We start from the raw sequence: 16,585 nt of genomic DNA, 5'->3' as shown, positions 1-16,585 counted from the left end.
TGGTCCCATCGCCTGGTGAAGGAGTTCATGAAGGGACTGTTCCGATCTTTTCTGGCGGTGAAGGCTCCGGCCCTGGTGTGGGAGCTCAACGTGGTGCTGACCAGTCTCATGGGCCTGCCATTCGAGCCTCTGAATTCGGCACCGTTGAAGCCCCTGTCGTGGAAAACAGCGTTTCTTGTGGCCATCACCTCCGCACGATGAGTGGGAGAGATCCAGGCCCTCTCCTGAAAGCCTCCATACCTGACTTTCCTCGAGTCGAGGGTGGTGCTGAGGACGCACTCCTCCTTCATGCCCAAGGTGCTGTCGGACTTCCATCTCAACGAGCCCTTGGTGTGTTACCTGTTTTCTTCCCGTCGCCTTTGTCGCCAGCCGAGAGGACTTTGCACTCGCTGGATGCAGCTAGAGAGCTGAAGTTCTACGTGGACCGCACAACGTGTTTTCGGAAGACTTCATAGCTGTTTGTGAACTTTGGACCTGTGAACCAGGGGAAGGCCCTCTTGAAGGCTTCCATTTCCAGATGGCTCTCCGGCTGCATCATGCACTGTCATCGGTTGGCAAACCAACCGTTGCCCGGCCGTCCGAGAGCCCATTCGACCAGAGCGATTGCTGCTACCACGGCGTTCCTATCTGGTGTGCCCCGGCTGGACATCTGCAGGGCTGCTATGTGGAGATCGACGCACACCTTCCCGAGATTCTACTGCGTCGACCGGGATTCCAGGGAGGAGTCCAGAGTCGGCCAGGCAGTGCTGCGCAACCTGTTCGCCTGAAGGTGGGCCTGGTGAGTAGGTAAGAGATGCCTAATATTGAGTTGATGAAATGCTTAATGTTGAGCCTTGCCACTTCCTGTGGTTGTGCATGTGTGTACTGCTATGTATTATATTCATGAGCATGTGAATCCATGCCAGACCCCATGCTGGAGAAGGAACAAGTTACTTACCTGTAACAGTTGTTCTCCAGCATGGGTCTGGCATGGATTCACATGTGAACCCTCCGTCCTACCTCTCTGCGGCTCTTCTCTTGGTCTTACTGCCACTTTACGTGCTACCAAATCCGAAGATGGCTGCCAGAGGAGGGGCTTAGGTAGAGGGTAGTCATTGGCTGGGGGCAGTATGACCCAGAGACCAGTGATTGGTTATTTGGAGAAAGACAGTTCAGAAACGAAACTGAAACTTATTTTTTTCTTTACGGATGATTCCCAGCCTGACGGGGAATATTCATGGGCATGTGAATCCATGCCAGACCCATGCTGGAGAACAATTACAAATAAGTAACTTGTTCCCTATCCTCCCTTGTTGCAGAGATTGTTTGATGATATGGTGTAGTGGGATATACTTATCATATGGATGGGGCACCTTGATGCCATAAAAATGAACTTTCTCCCAAGACTGTTGCATTTATTCCAGATGATGCCCATTGGGTACCCAACTCCATGTTTCGAGACATGAAGGGGCGTCTGTTCGAGATTTTATGGCAAGGGAAATAAGCATGAGTGGCCTATGATATTTTGGTGCTTCCGAAAGAGAGAGGTGTTGTGGGTTTTCCTGATCTGTGTCTATTATAAGGCGGCTCAGCTTGGGGTCGTTGTACCACATCTGAGGGAACAGGTGGAGCATCAGTGGGTTGGGTCTGATAAGTATCACTTTCGACCTGCAAAGTTGGGGGAATGAGTGTGGGTGCCGAAGGGATCGGATTCCGAGACAGGTAAGGGAGCATCCTATACTGGGAGTCATTTGGAATATCTGGCGGGATGGACCCGAGATTATGGGGATTACATCTTGGACCTCCCTGTTGAGCCACTTGTGGACCCGGGAGGAAGGGAATTATCTCAAATTTGAAGAGGTTTCAGGCAGGCTTGATGAGGGTAGGACATTTTTGGAGGAATGGGCGGTTTATCCCAATATTGGAATTGGAAGAGGAACTGGCAACTTGTCTACTCGTATTTGCAACTGAAGGGGGCAGTTACGGCCGAAGTCTGGAAGGGACGGGTGCAGCAGGATCTCACTCGACGGAGATAGTCCTCGACTCCTGAACGGAGGTGAAAGGCTTTATCTCCCTGCTGTATGGTACCCTGGTTGAGACAACCATTAAATGATTGCATTGGTGGCAGTATGATCTGGTACGCCTTTCTACAATGCTGGCAGGTGTGAGTCTGCTTTGTTGGCATGATTGTGGAGTACAAGTGGATTACTGGCATATGTGGTGGGGGTGTGATAGGGTGCAGGTTTTTTGGGATGAAGTGCTTTGATGGATAAAGGAGATGGATAGGGTGTCTCGGGAACAGACGCCGCTACTCGTTCTGTTTGACTTGGAGGAGATTGAGGGGAAATTATGGGATTTGTCATACCTAGCGCACGGTTTACTGTTGGCTGCTACAGCGTGCTTAGCCGTGCACTGGAAGAGAGCATTATTAACCAGGAAAATGGAGTGGGTTAATACAGCAACAAATATTTATGTAATTTAAAGGATTACGGCAGCCATTCATGGGCAAAGTGTAAAAATGGAGGCGAAATGGTGCGAATTCCGTACCAGGTTTATGCCCCCTTCAGAAGTCTTTTTTGTGTTTATTTTTTCCGCTGTTGTGATGTTGGTTGCCTCTCGAAAGGGCTATGCTCCTTTTTTGAAAAAAAAGGGATTCAGCATTGCACATGCTTGGGGATTTTAATTAGGGTCACAAGGTTTTTTTCACCTATGCCAGGAGGGTTTGCATAGAGGGGTGGGTGAGAAGATGGGAGCGGCCTATATTTTATGCTTTTATGAGGTTTTGTTTGCTTTTGCTCATTTTGTATTGTGAAAAATTATAACACTTGAATACAAAAAAAAGTCCAGCCATTGGTACTATGAAGAATCAAGGGTATTTGTCCCTTTGCCACAAGTGGGAATCCTCCCCCTTTGATGCTTGTGAAGTAAGCCCACTCCGCAGGACTGTCCCTAGCGTTCTGGGCAAATGGGACCTCACTGGGAGAGACTTCCCTTTAGGGGACAAGGACTCGCATTCCTGTGAGGAACTCCCTAGACTATCCACCATAGCAGCATATGTGGGACAGATATGAAAACCATTATAGAATCCAGAGAGACAAAACTAAAATACCCTGTTATGGCCAAGGAGGAGGATCTGTCTCTTTAGAAGAGACGTATCTTTTACTGAGACGAGTAGGCTGGAAAGGGAGAGCAAACACCCTGAGGACAGGGTGAGCATGCCGACGAGTGGCAAAACACAGATCGAGAGAGAAGAACTTAAGCACGGGAATCCCCTGATGAGTTGACTCCTGGAGGAGGCGGCGCGGAGGAGAGATGCAGTGTCTGAGTGAGAGGAGTCCTGAGCATCAGAGGGAAATGCTGCAGGCCCAGCGTTTCCAAGCATAGAGAACCAGAGGAGAAGGGAATCCTTATACTGGTGGTGTTGTGGCCACGACTTTGGGGTGGGCTGTGCCCCCATTGAACAGCGCCGAAACCACCCAGCGGATGATCCAACAAGACGTCCTGCAACTTGCATCCAGACTCATCCAGGCTGAGTATGGGACACCGACAACAAGAAGCAGCACGAGATCCGCATCAAAGTAAGAGAGCCTGAGCGAAAGCTGAGCCCAACAGCGTTCCATGACAGGTACATGGAGAACGGGAGCTGGGGCATAGTTATGGAACATGAGAAACACGACCCAATGAAATTGAAGAGATACCAAATATAAAGCCATTAAGGTGGAACTGTGTTAATGTGATCAAGTGAATAACAAATAAGCCTGAAAGAGAAGGCATTTAGAACTGGACAGAGGGGAAAGTACCTCAGGGTTTAAGAAATCAAGATTAGAGAACACCAGAGAGAAGTTTATAAATATGATAAGTACCCGGCGAGGGGAGCCATCTCACGGCTGGAGGCCACCATCTTCCCCTGCTGGGGAACGAGGTAAGTGTGGTCCCCCTCTTCCCTCCCTCCTCACCATCCACACAATTCCCTCACAACCCCCACTTAACTTCTTTAAAGTCCATCTCCGGAGCAGACGCTCTGGGAACACTTCTGTCCCCAGTGCATCTGCTCCCGATCTGCGACAGGCCATCAAGGAAAGAAGGGACTACATGTAGTCCCTTCTCCCCTTTCCATGGCAGCCGTCTTCATGTTTACTTTACTTGTCATGTTTACTTTATTCAATCGCCACCATAGAAAGGGAAAACAGACTTTGTTTTCCCTTCCCTGGTGGCCATTTCTTTACATTTTATTTTTCTGTTCCGAAACGCTGTAACTATGGCCCCTGGGGCATTACCTGAAGTGGTAACGCCCTCCACCACCCCCCACTCAAGGCTTATTTCTTAAATGGGAAGTGAAATAAAGTGGACCAAATAAGAGGCGAAGTAATCAAAGTAGGCAACCCAAGGAGAGGGGGAAAGTTAAGTCACTGCAAAGGATAACCTACCTAGAAGGCCTAGGTTACATGAGCTAGAAAGGCATTTCAGCCTGGTTCAAAGTATAAGAAAGAGTGATACAAAGGATTGTGGAGAAACTATTGCAAAAGGGGAGACAAAACCGAAGTGCATTATGAAAGAGTTGCAAGAACTTGTCCAGAAGGTGGCAAGAGACTATTTGTAGATATTTTACTGAAGAGAACTGTGAACGAAGAAGAGACATTGCCATACGAGATAACCAGGAGAGGAGAGACATTTGCCTAGTAATATTTCAGTTAGTTAAAGTGGTGGTAGGGTCAGAGCTAGTTTTGGAGCGTGGACATGTTTGTTTGGTACTTCCTGACATGCACATTGAGTTATTTATATAGGATGGTATACCCCTACAGCAATAGGGGAGTATAGGCCTTATCTTTATTATTTTAATAGACACAAATAAAAATGTCCTTCAAGTGTCTGCCTCCTTTCGACCTGCCACAGTACTAATGAAAGAAACTTGGGATGTTGGCAGTGAGACTCTTTGTATGGATGGGCAAAGTTTGTTTTTGCCTTGGGCTCCATCTGATCGAGCAAAGGTTGGGGGGTAAAGGAAGTAACGGGACAAAAATGAAATACCAAATGATGTAATGTATAAAATATAAGTGCTGCGCATCTTTGTTCTAATAATCCTGACCAGGTTGAGGTATAGACAATGCCCTCTTGAGTAAGAGGACATCCTCTAAACAATACAACAGCATCACCACATAAGCCTTGACAAAATTGTGCCACTCAAAACAAATAAAACCTGCATCCACCACCATCAACCATGGTTCACCAGTTCTCTCCTCTCCATCGAGCAAGAAGCCAGACACCTGGAACGAGCCTGGCAAAAGAACCCAGATCTGCCACCAGAACACCACTCAAACACTCCCGCAACAAATACAAAACAGCCATATGCGATGCCAAACCACCCCTTACCTCCAAGCACTCCAGTCCTCCACCATTCGTGCACAGAAACTATTCCAAATTGTGAAATCCCTATCCAAACCACCAGTCACACCTTCCACCCCCTTCCACTGCATTATGCAGCTCCCTGCCCCATCCACTGCATTATGCAGCTCCCTCGTGGACTACTTCAACTCCAAAAGACATAACATTAGGCATGCCCTCCCCTCTGCTCTGCCACTCCAAACCCTTGCTTCTACACATACCAAAACATTGGACGCCTTCCACCCCATCGACACCCTCATTACCTTGACAACCGAAAAAAAACCTGCACACTTCCTAGATAGGGCATGCCCACCTAAAGCCTCATCCAATTGCATTACCACCCTCACTCCTCACTGACTCCACATCATCAACTTCCGTCTCTCACATTGAACTATTCTCTCTGCCCACAAAACTGTACAAATCACACCCCTCCTCAAAAAACCATCTCTCGACCCCCATGCTTCCCTGCAGTTACTGCCCCATCATTATTCTGCCAGACCTTGCCAGAATCATGGTATGCTTTGTCACTAACCAACTGCAACAACACATCACCACAAACAACCTACTCAACCCTTTCCAATTTGGCTTTCGACATAGACACATTACTGAGGTCGCTACACTTCACATCCTCAATGACCTCCACATCATCACTGACAAAGGGGACACACAACACTGCTCATACTGCTCAACCTCTATGCAACCTTGGACACCCTCTACCAAAATGTTCTACTCTGCAGTCTACCTCACAGAATGAAACTGTCAGGCACTGTCCTCAACGGGTTCACCTCCTTCCTTACTCACAGGACACATTTTATCTCCATACTCCCTTTTCGATCCAACCCCACCACGCTCAAGTACGGTATATGGGAGGCTCCTCACTATTTCGATGACTCTTCAACCATTATATTGAATCCCTTGGACAGACCCTTAACAAACACAACACCCATTTTCATCAATACACAGATGACTCGCAAATATATTTCCAAATCTCTTCCATCCCACCGCCTTAAAAGCCGTCTCTCTACCACTCAGGTCCTCAAGCTCAACCCTTCCACACCAGAATACCCTGTCTTCTGCCCCCTAGACACAAAGCTAAAACTTACCCAATGGATCAAATAACTTACCATGGACAACAAACACATATTCCTCTCCAGACCTGTCAAATCCCTTGACTTCATTGTCAGCTCCCACCTTTCCTTCACACAACACATAGCTGCTATTACCAAAACATGCAATCTACAACTACATCTCCTACAAAAGATCAGACACATATTTCCACATGATGACTTTCACACTGCCGTCCAAGCACTGGTTCTCTCCAACCCAGACCATGGCAAAGCATGCCTCACTTGTCTGGCCAACAGCACCCTTGTCCACCTGCAAGCCATGCAAAACGCAGCAGCCAGTCTCATCCTCCGCCTACCCAAACATTCACACATCACCTCTGCTCTTCCCCCAGATCTGAAATTGCTGTGCAGTACTACATAACCCATGTTTCATTGATTAATAGTAAGTATAGTTGTTTCTCTGAAATTAAGTCATTGATAGAAGAAGCGTTGGGGACCGTAGATCTAGTGTTTATCATTGTACTTTGAAGATACCTCCACTATATTCTTTATCCCAAATTGTGGAAGAGTTACATGAAGGGGAATATCCCATTATCTAATATCCTACACAACCTGGGTGAAATTGTTTAATTCCAAGTATCATGTCTTTAGAATATTTAATTTGTTATTTTAATAGGAAACAAAGGGGTGCATGCACAACATCCAGGACGATGGCAAATGCAGACAGTCAAAGGTCTTTGGCAAGGCACAGAAAAGAATAAAATCCTAGATATGCAAAGAAAGTCTTAATACAAGACAGCGCACCGAGCAACCCCATATCAGGCAGACCTTCCTGTTGATCTTAAGGCTATTGAACTTGGTGGTCGCAAGCTGTCACATGTCCCACGGCAGGAAGAAGAACAGGAAATATTGTGTTTTGTATAAACCATATGCAGGAGAGGGCACACAAGCAAAGAAAGTCCAAACCAAATGGGATTGTAAACAATCGAAAATGGATAGAAAGCACTATGTGCCTGGCGTCTGGAAGACCTGTTCCTTGTTAAAGCATTACAACAAAACTTAAAATATAACAATATTACTGCATAACATAAGAAAAATTGGTACTTATAGTTTGAGGAACATAGTAAGTCTGAGCCCTAGATGTGTAGACATGCTATCATTCCTAAACAATATATGTGACTATTGACTTGTTGCCTTTCCAATGTTTACCTATTGCCCATGATATTGCATAGCTTTGGCAACATCTAATATTTACAGATGATAGTGGCACTGGATCCAGACTCGAGCCTCAGTCTGGTGGCTGGCTGTGAAGAATCCTGTGGAGTCATTTCCGAATCCCAGCCTAAAGTCTCCTCCCATGTGGCCTGGGGAAGGCAGCCGCTACCTGATCCTAATCTTGAGGGAGGTACCAGGGGCAAGAATCACATGGGAGGAGACAGTTAACAAGTGGAAGTGGTGCCTCCACTAGGAGGGACACTGTATTCATCTTCTTCTGAAGCTGAAATAATTCAGAGATATTTAATAGCATAAAAACAAATGTACCAACTCCTCTAATGTCAATGTTCAAAGAACCTGTTCTAAAAAGTCGATTAAACAGAACAAAGTTGATGCCTTAGAGACTCGGGATTAAATATGAAACTCTTGAATGGTCATAATTCTGCCTAATGCAAAGTCCTCATTCTAATGTGGAATTGTAGACACTCTACACAAGCTCTCCTTATTCTAATAACTCTTAATTCATAGAACAATCGGACTTAATTGAAAATAACATGGAAAAAATGAATGTTACCCATTCTTCTATGAACTTCAGTTCCCATAATGTTTGAAAGTACTGGGCGGAGGAAGAGGAGCTCTGAGACAATGAGGACTCAAAATGGTGGCTATTCAAAGGTGGTTTAGTTGTTATCAAAGCACCTGAGCAGGATATTTAAAGCCCAAGATGAGGCCCAGCTGGAGAATGCAGTAGAGGAAGAGAATGCAGTTGAAGCAGAGAAAGAATGTCTAGCAGCAGTTTAGGGCTGTGGAGGAGGTGTAGCTGTGGAATCTAGAAACATCTGAGGTGCAGAGAAATATTGTGTTTTGTATAAACAATGTGCAGGAGAGGGCACACAAGCAAAGAAAGTCCAAACCAAATGGGATTGGAAACAGTCGAATTGGATAGAAAGCACTATTTGCCTGGTGTCTGGAAGACCTGTTCCTTGTTAAAGGAGCCCGCTAGCAGGCATCCCCCGCCGAACCTCCACCCCCCCCCCCCCCACGCCCCTGAGAAGTGAAAACCAGAAGAACTGCAGAATATGCACAGCGGAAGGCAACCTACTAAGAAGAAGCCCAGCTCAGACAGATCTTTCTTTTTGGGATTTTAATTGGAGGAATCGTGTAACCCAAACTGCTATCAGTCTGTCGAAGTTATTAAGAGATCCTTTCAAAATAACTCTTGTACATGTCATTCTCATTTTCAGGAAAACTGGAACACAGGATGTGAACAGTCCAGAGAAATTAAGAAGAGACAGTTGTTGGTTAAACCACCTGCCCAGAGAGATTGGTGTGGAGAGTTTTGTGATCAATCCTAGCATCAAATTTGAAGTTAGTTGTAGGTGTTTTCTTTCTGACAGGCGAGTATACAGGGAAAGAGCTTATAGTCTTTAGTCCTGGCATGTGAATGGACCAGGAAAGAAGATGATGGTTTGATACCTTGATGGTTTGATTATATGCCGGTCCAATAGCATGACTAGAGTGCTGGCTTTGACATTCGTGCTGAGCCTGCCTATGCAGTTTCAAATTCTGGCAGGGCTAAACTCAACCTTTCATCCTTCCGATTTCGATAAATGAGATCCACACACCGTGAGTAATGAGCAGCGCTCAGATGCCTGAGGGATCGTAGCGCTATATAAATGTGATTTATTATTACTATTCTACCTTTGTGGCAAAAATGTATGTGGAAAAAACTTTTGTTGAATGAAGAAAATTCATGTGCTGTGCTTACATAACTGTTATGTTAAACTAAAAGTTAGCCATATTTCCTTCTACAATTTGATTGTGTCTATTAGTGGGAGGGCCAGAAGTATTTTGGACACTAGGACTGTTAGGTTAGGAAAAGTTAGGTGTTCATCAGAACCCCTTTTTACTTTGAATATGTGGCAAACTTTGAGAAAACCTCTGACCCCTCACATTGGCACTGCCATTACATGTGTGCCGAATGAGTTATGTCTCCCAACACAACAACTTCAGCAGCATTTAACCATTATGATTAAATTGAATTTTGTTGTCATTGCCTTGTGGGTGAGTGAGGATATCTGTGCACCTCCTTGCATGAAGCTGAATCTCAGGTAATGGCTCTGCTTTATGATATGATAAAAGATTGCATACATGCTCAAAGCAGGCATGTTGGGTATGACTGAACATAATAAAATACAGATGGAAGTTGTCCGCTGTGTATCAGTAGACTACAGTAGTAAGTCTACTGAAATAATAAAAACGGACACTAATAATTGCAAAATGTGCTCAGAAGTCTACTTATCATCTAAAAGTGACTGTTTAAAAATAAATATGCTATGCAGTTTTTACTATTGTGATTGACAATTTTCCGTTCTGTTTTATTTTTTTTCTAGGTCAGAAACTGTTCTGTTGTCATGTGTGTACAAATTCGTTTTCCACGAAAGGAAGCTTAAAAGTTCATATGCGCCTGCATACAGGAGCAAAGCCTTTTAAGTGTCCACATTGTGATTTAAGATTTCGTACTTCGGGGCGACGAATGGCACATATACAGTGTCATTACAAACCAGACACGAAGAAACTCAGAAAGTCTATTCCACGACGGAACACAACCCTTCTAGCACGACGAATCACTACCACAAGCAATAACACAGAGGTTCTGCAGCCAGCAAATCTCCTTAATACTCCAACAACTGATTCAAGTGTTTTCCTTACAAATCATTCTGTACTTACAAATCCGTTTGAGTCAAACTTGCTACATCAAGGACTCGCTGGCCAAACTATCCTTCCTGCTTCTGTATCAGGTAAGAATCTGTATCATTATTCCCATGATGAAATACAAGTAAACTAATTGTTTGATTCCATTTAATGATGGGAATCTTAAATACTGGATATCTCTGCTATAAAGCCTACAATTGCATGGTGTGATCATGAATTGTGTGGTGTACATGTACAGTAACGCATCCTAGAATTATCCTTCTCCTTTGAGTTAAAAGAAAATACACAGTTGGGGGGATTCATATTAAAGGAATAAACACCCCATACCTTTGTGGAATTTTGTCCAGGAGTTGGGTATGGAATCTTTGAATTAAGCAATAATGTAGGAGTCCAAGTTGTGCTTAATGTTAGATTGTATTTCCAAAATTAGCCCTTGTGGGGGGATTTTGGGAGGACATCCTATTCTGGTGAACAGGGAAGACACTTGAGCTGAAAACCAAACAAGGTGAGATAGCAGAGCAGCAGTGAAGGTTAAGTGTCAGGAAGGGTGTGAGAGTGGGCTAGCGCTACAATGAGTCCACAGAGCAACACCAGTAATTCCAGTTTGACAGTAAGTATACGAAAATACAATTATGTATTAAGCCTTTAGTTCACACACCACATATGAAAATCTCATGCAAGCATTGTCGCACAAATCCACAATATTCACCATTAGTAGAAATAGTAGAAATAGAATTGCATATGAATCAATTAACAGTACAAAACAAGTGAGTAGTCTGATGCATAGGAAAATAGACAGAACTCTTTACAATCAACACAAACATCTTGCCTAATTCTTATAAAGTCCAACCCTAAGATGCTTTGGGGCCTTGAAGTTAGATAGAAGTTCAAGTGAAGTCCAGGTAAGTGCTCACTGAATCCAGTCCTATGATTTTTTTCTTTTATTCTTTATTTTTGTTTTTAACAAAAAAAAATATCAGCAATTCATTGTAATAATATCTAAACAAACGTCCTATTAATTCATAAACGCGAATCATAAACTAATTAACATTTCAGCAATTAGAAATCCTATACACTACAGGTATCACATTAATAATTAGTCTTGGGAGGATAGCGCAGGGGCAATGTGCTCGCATTGGAAGCAAGACAACACATAGCAGCACAGGTTTGATCCCCGGGTCCGCGATTAGAAACCTCTGGGTATTAAGCGCGCTATAAATAACCTATCATAATACACATTCCTCCCTCCCACCCTTCCCCCCACTTCAAAAACTACTAAAGATACAGGATTAATACAAATCCAAGAATTTCCCCCAAATCTTCCTAAATAACATTTGCTTCCTTTCACAACCGTAAATCACTCTTTCCATTTCTGCTAATGTGATCATTTCATCCTCAAATTCCAACTTCTCAATATTAATTATTTTGCAATTTGGTCCCTCCTAAATGACCATTTCTCCAGCATGGGGTCTGGCATGGATTCACATGCTCATGAATATTCCCCGTCGTCAGGCCGGGAATCCTCGGTATAGAAAAAATCAGTATCAGTTTTGTTTCTGATCTGTCTTTCTTAGTAGTAACCAATCACTGGTCTCTGGGTCAAACTGCCCCCAGCCAATGACTGCCCTCTCTCTAAGCCCCGCTTCTGGCAGCCATCCTCAGATTTTTACCGCACGTTCTAGTGTTGGGAGTCCTCGTGCTGTAGCTCTCGAGCTTTTGCTGCGTTTTTGTGCTTTTTCAGGAGATTTTTCTCATTTTTCGGTTAAATTGAGCCTCAAGCTCCACCGTTTCTACATCCGATCAACGGGGACCCGTTTCGGAGTTTTCTACGCCCCTCAAGGGTGAAGATTTCATCGAGTTAAGCTTTTGGAGGATTCCAGAAGTTCCGAGGCCTACCCCGGACATGGCCCAGGAGAAAGGAAGCTCGACGCCCGGGAAGCTGTTCAGGACCTGCCCTGGATGCCAGCTTCAGAATGTGTTCAAGGAGGACGAGCATTCGTTATGCCTCTCCTGTCTCCATGAGGACAAGACGCACGTTGAGAAGGACTGTGCGTTTTGTGGGAACATGTCGGAGCGGACCATGAAGGATCGCCACCTCCGTCTCGCCAACTGGCTGGAAGGGAATAGCCGTCAGGCGAGAAGAAGTCAGAGCGGTCTTCTAAGTCCTGTGAGGGTGCCCCGGCGACGGGGTCCAACAAAAGGCCAAGCACCGCGAGTCCGCGGGCACCGGGAGCGCCGAACGGTCGGGCTCATCGAAGTCGTGGAGGAGGCCCAGCCCATCGAGAGGGATCCCGACGAGGGCGACGACGAGAGCGACGGTGCCGCCGATGAGGTTCCTCAAGAGCCCTCGCGCCCATCGTTTCTGGTGCCGCAGGACACTTCGGCCATTTTGTCAGCGATTCAGTTCTTATGCTCAGAGATAAGGACAAGGTTGCCCCTCCCCCCGACGGAGGTACCTGAGCCAGACCCGACAGGGGAACCGGAGCTGGGACCTTCAGAAAGTCCACCGCATAAGAAGAGGACGACGCATCCTCCGCCACCTCTCCCACCTCTGTGGCCTGCTCTGCCTTCCCCCCGGTCTACTACCCACGGGGATGATACAGGCACGGACACGGCTACGACAGGTACAGGTGACGATGGAGGCGATGACGGGACGTGTCCCCCGTCGCCCCCTGCTCGGGCGTCCCCGCCCGACGAAATTGTATCCTTCCATGCCATGATTTCCATGGCATCCAAGCTCTTCCAGCTCTGCCCCGAAGAGGAGGAGGAGGAAGGGTTCCTTTACCAACGGCGTGAGGCTAAAAGGAAGACGTTCTTCGCGTACCACTTCTTGATGACATCTGGGATGACGGACTCGCCCTCCTCAAGAACCCTGCCACGGCGCCTGCAAAGAGGGACTGGTACGAGAAGAAGTACCGGGTCCCCGACGCTGCCCCCTTGTTCCTTCGGGCGCAACCTACCCCGGATTCGGTCGTCTCAGCGGCGGCAAAGAAGAAAGCTGGGGGGGGGGGCATCGGCCTCGACATCAACTTCCCCGCCAGACGGCGAAGGCAGGAAGCTGGACACGATGGGACGACGGGTCATCTCATCCGCAGCGACGACTATCAAGGCAGCCAACGCCCCTGCTACGACAGGGAGTTGTGGTTCAAAATCGGCCCTCTATTGGACTTCCTTCCGGACGCCAAAAGGGCTGAGGCCCTTGAAATCTTACAGGAAGGTGAGATTGCTTCAGACCACCCGATCACGGTGGCAACGGACATCGCCGACACCGGTTTCCGTCAGTTGGGCAACAGCCTTTGCCTGAGACAACGAGGATGGCTCAAGGCGACGGATTTCTGCCAGGACGTACAAACCAAAGTTTTGGACATGCCCTTTGACGGGAACAAACTGTTTGGGAAGGCGGTTGATGAATCCCTTCAGGCTATCAAGACAGACACAGAGACTGCCCGGGCACTGGGAGTGCTCCAACAACGACGGCCGTCCTTTCGGAGCTCCGGAGGCAGACAAGGTGCCTCCAAGGGATCCGGCAGTGGCTCCTCGACGTACCGCCAAGCGGCAAGATCTTCGTCTCAGGAGGCCTACAGGGGACGTGGCAAGTCAGGTGGTGCCCGTCGTCATCGACCGGGAGGTCAAGGAGGCAAGGCGGCCTCCAAACAAGATTGAACCGACCGTGGGGTCGGGCCCCCGCCGAAGCACCCCGGTGGGAGGCCGGGTTACGAGGTTTGTCAGCGTGTGGGAGTCCATCTCCACCGACCGTTGGGTGCTGGACGCCCTGGCCCATGGGCACGCTCTCGAGTTCCAGAAGAAGTGCCCTCGCGTTCCACCCGTGGCAAGGAAGGAAAATCACGTCCCTCAACTACTGTTGGAAGTAAGGGCGATGCTCAAGAAAGGTGCCATCGAGCTCGTCGCAAAGAGGCTCTGGGGCTCTGGAGTTTACTCAAGGTACTTCCTCGTAAAGAAGAAGACAGGAGGATGGCGTCCCATCCTGGACCTGCGACGACTGAACAAGTACATCAAGGCACAGAAGTTCCGGATGGTCACCCTCCAGCACCTGCTGGGACCGCTGGAGGAGGGCGATTTCCTGTCGTCGTTGGACTTGGAGGATGCGTACTTCCACATCCCTATTCTAAAAAGACACCGAAAGTTCCTCAGGTTCGTGGTCCAAGGGCGGCACTACCAGTTCAAGGCCCTCCCTTTCGGATTGAAGTCGGCACCCAGGGTGTTCACCAAGTGCCTCGCACCGGTGGCGGCGTGGCTGCGCCTGCAGGGGATTCACATTTACCCCTTCCTGGACGACTGGCTCATCCGGGCAAGGACAAGGGAGCTCGCCGTGGAGCACACTGCGAAGAACGTCCTGCTCACGGACCTGGGGTTCTCCATCAACTTTCCAAAATCCCACCTGGTCCTGTCACAAGTCGCCCTGTTTCTGGGAGCCAAGCTCGACACAGTGGCACGGCTGGCCTCACCGCCGGAGGAAAGGACCAGGACCATCCTGGGCAAGGTGCAGCGTTTGCTGGCCACAGACATGGCCAGAGTTAGATCTATCAAGTCCCTCCTCGGGATGATGTCCTCCTGCATTTATCTGGTGCGCCTTTGCAGGCTTTGGATGCGCCCCTTACAAGAGTTCCTCGACGCCCGCTGGGTCCAGTCGACGGGCAGCTTCGAGTACAGGATCCCACTCAACGGGACGTTCTGTCAGGCGATCCGGTGGTGGGGTACCCGCTCTCATCTGTCGGCGGGCATGGACTTTCAGACCCCAGCTCACCAGGTGATGGTGACGACGGATGCCTCCCTGGAAGGTTGGGGAGCGCACTCCGGAGACCTTCACGCGGGAGGCCTTTGGCTCCCGGAGGAGAAGTCACTCCAGATCAACATCTTGGAGCTCTGCGCAGTGTTCTGGGCCCTCGGTTCTTTTCTTCCGTCCCTCAAGGGCAAGGTGGTGAGGATCTTCACCGACAACACTACCACAATGTTCTACATCCGGAACCAGATCCCCTGCCCTAGCCAAGGAAGCCCAGGATCTGTGTCATTGGGCCGTCGCCCAAGGGATGTTTCTGGTGCCTTTTCATCTGGCAGGAATAAAAAACACCATCGCCGACTCACTCAGCAGAGAGCTGCGGTCGTGCCACGAGTGGGAACTATGCCAGGATCAAGTGGATCGACTCTTCCGATGATGGGGCAAACCCCAGATCAATCTCTTTGCGATGGCGACGAACTCCAAGTGCCGGAGGTTCGCCAGCAGGATCCCCCAGCCGAGGAGCATGGGCGATGCTTTCTCGTTCCCCTGGGAGGCCTATTTCTTTATGCATTCCCTTCGTTGCCGTTGCTGCTCGGGCTCATCAACCAGCTCAAGAGGTCCTGGTGCAGGATGATCCTCGTCGCACCGGCGTGGCCAAGACAGATCTGGTTCCCGGACCTTCTGGACTTGTCAACGTCCACACCAGTCAAGCTGCCGACGGACGCGGATCTTCTCTCCAGAGAAGGAGGCGCCATTCTTCATCACAACCCAGAGTCACTGAACTTGCAGGCCTGACTCCTGCAGCACTAGAGTTTGGAGGGTACGACATCCCAGCCGACTGCAGAGAGGTTCTTGCAAAGGCCAGGGCATCCTCAACTCTCAAGTGCTACGGACATAAATGGAAGAGGTTCTCTGTCTGGTGGCGTGCACAGAAGATTAACCCTCTGCGGATTACGGCCCCTCAAGTATTGCCGTACCTACTGTCATTGGCCAAGGCTGGACTAGCTCACGCTTCCATCAAGATACATCTGTCCGCCATCTCAGGAGACACCAGGACTACGGGACGGGCGTCCTTGTGGTCTCATCGGCTGGTGAAGGACTTTATGAAAGGATTGTTCCGATCATTCCCGCCGGTGAAGGCCCCTGCCCCGGCGTGGGAGCTCAACGTGGTGCTGACCAGGCTCATGGGGGCCCCATTTGAGCCTATGCATTCGGCACCGTTGAAGTTTCTGTCGTGGAATACAGCTTTTCTCATGGCCATCACCTCCGCAAGACGAGTGGGAGAGATCCAGGCCCTATCTTGCAAGCCACCATACTTGACTTTTCACGACACGAGGGTGGTGCTGAGGACGCTCCCCTCCTTCATGCCCAAGGTGCCGTCGGACTTCCACCTCAACGAACACTTGGTGTTGCCAGTTTTCTTCCTGTCTCCTTCGTCGCCGGCTGAGAGGACTCTGCACTCGCTGGACCTAGCTAGAGCGCTGGAGTT

General features: G+C 48.2%; 1 protein-coding gene across 6 annotated transcripts in view; it reads left to right on the top strand.

The window, feature by feature from the left end:
* ZNF236 (zinc finger protein 236) overlaps positions 1-16,585 on the top strand; it is a 2,444,547-nt gene that overhangs the window by 1,783,872 nt on the left and 644,090 nt on the right. For all 6 annotated transcript variants that reach the window (XM_069620724.1, XM_069620725.1, XM_069620723.1 and 3 more), the window contains one exon: positions 10,037-10,444. In XM_069620724.1, coding sequence (XP_069476825.1) covers positions 10,037-10,444 — 408 coding nt within the window. The remainder of the gene's footprint in view (positions 1-10,036; positions 10,445-16,585) is intronic.

The sequence above is a fragment of the Ambystoma mexicanum genome, chromosome 5q (assembly GCF_040938575.1).
Source record: "Ambystoma mexicanum isolate Mex_15411 chromosome 5q, UKY_AmexF1_1, whole genome shotgun sequence".
NCBI classification, from domain to species: Eukaryota; Metazoa; Chordata; class Amphibia; order Caudata; family Ambystomatidae; genus Ambystoma; species Ambystoma mexicanum.
The sequence above is the reverse complement of the archived record's forward strand: the minus strand, read 5'-3'. Positions and strand labels throughout refer to the sequence as shown.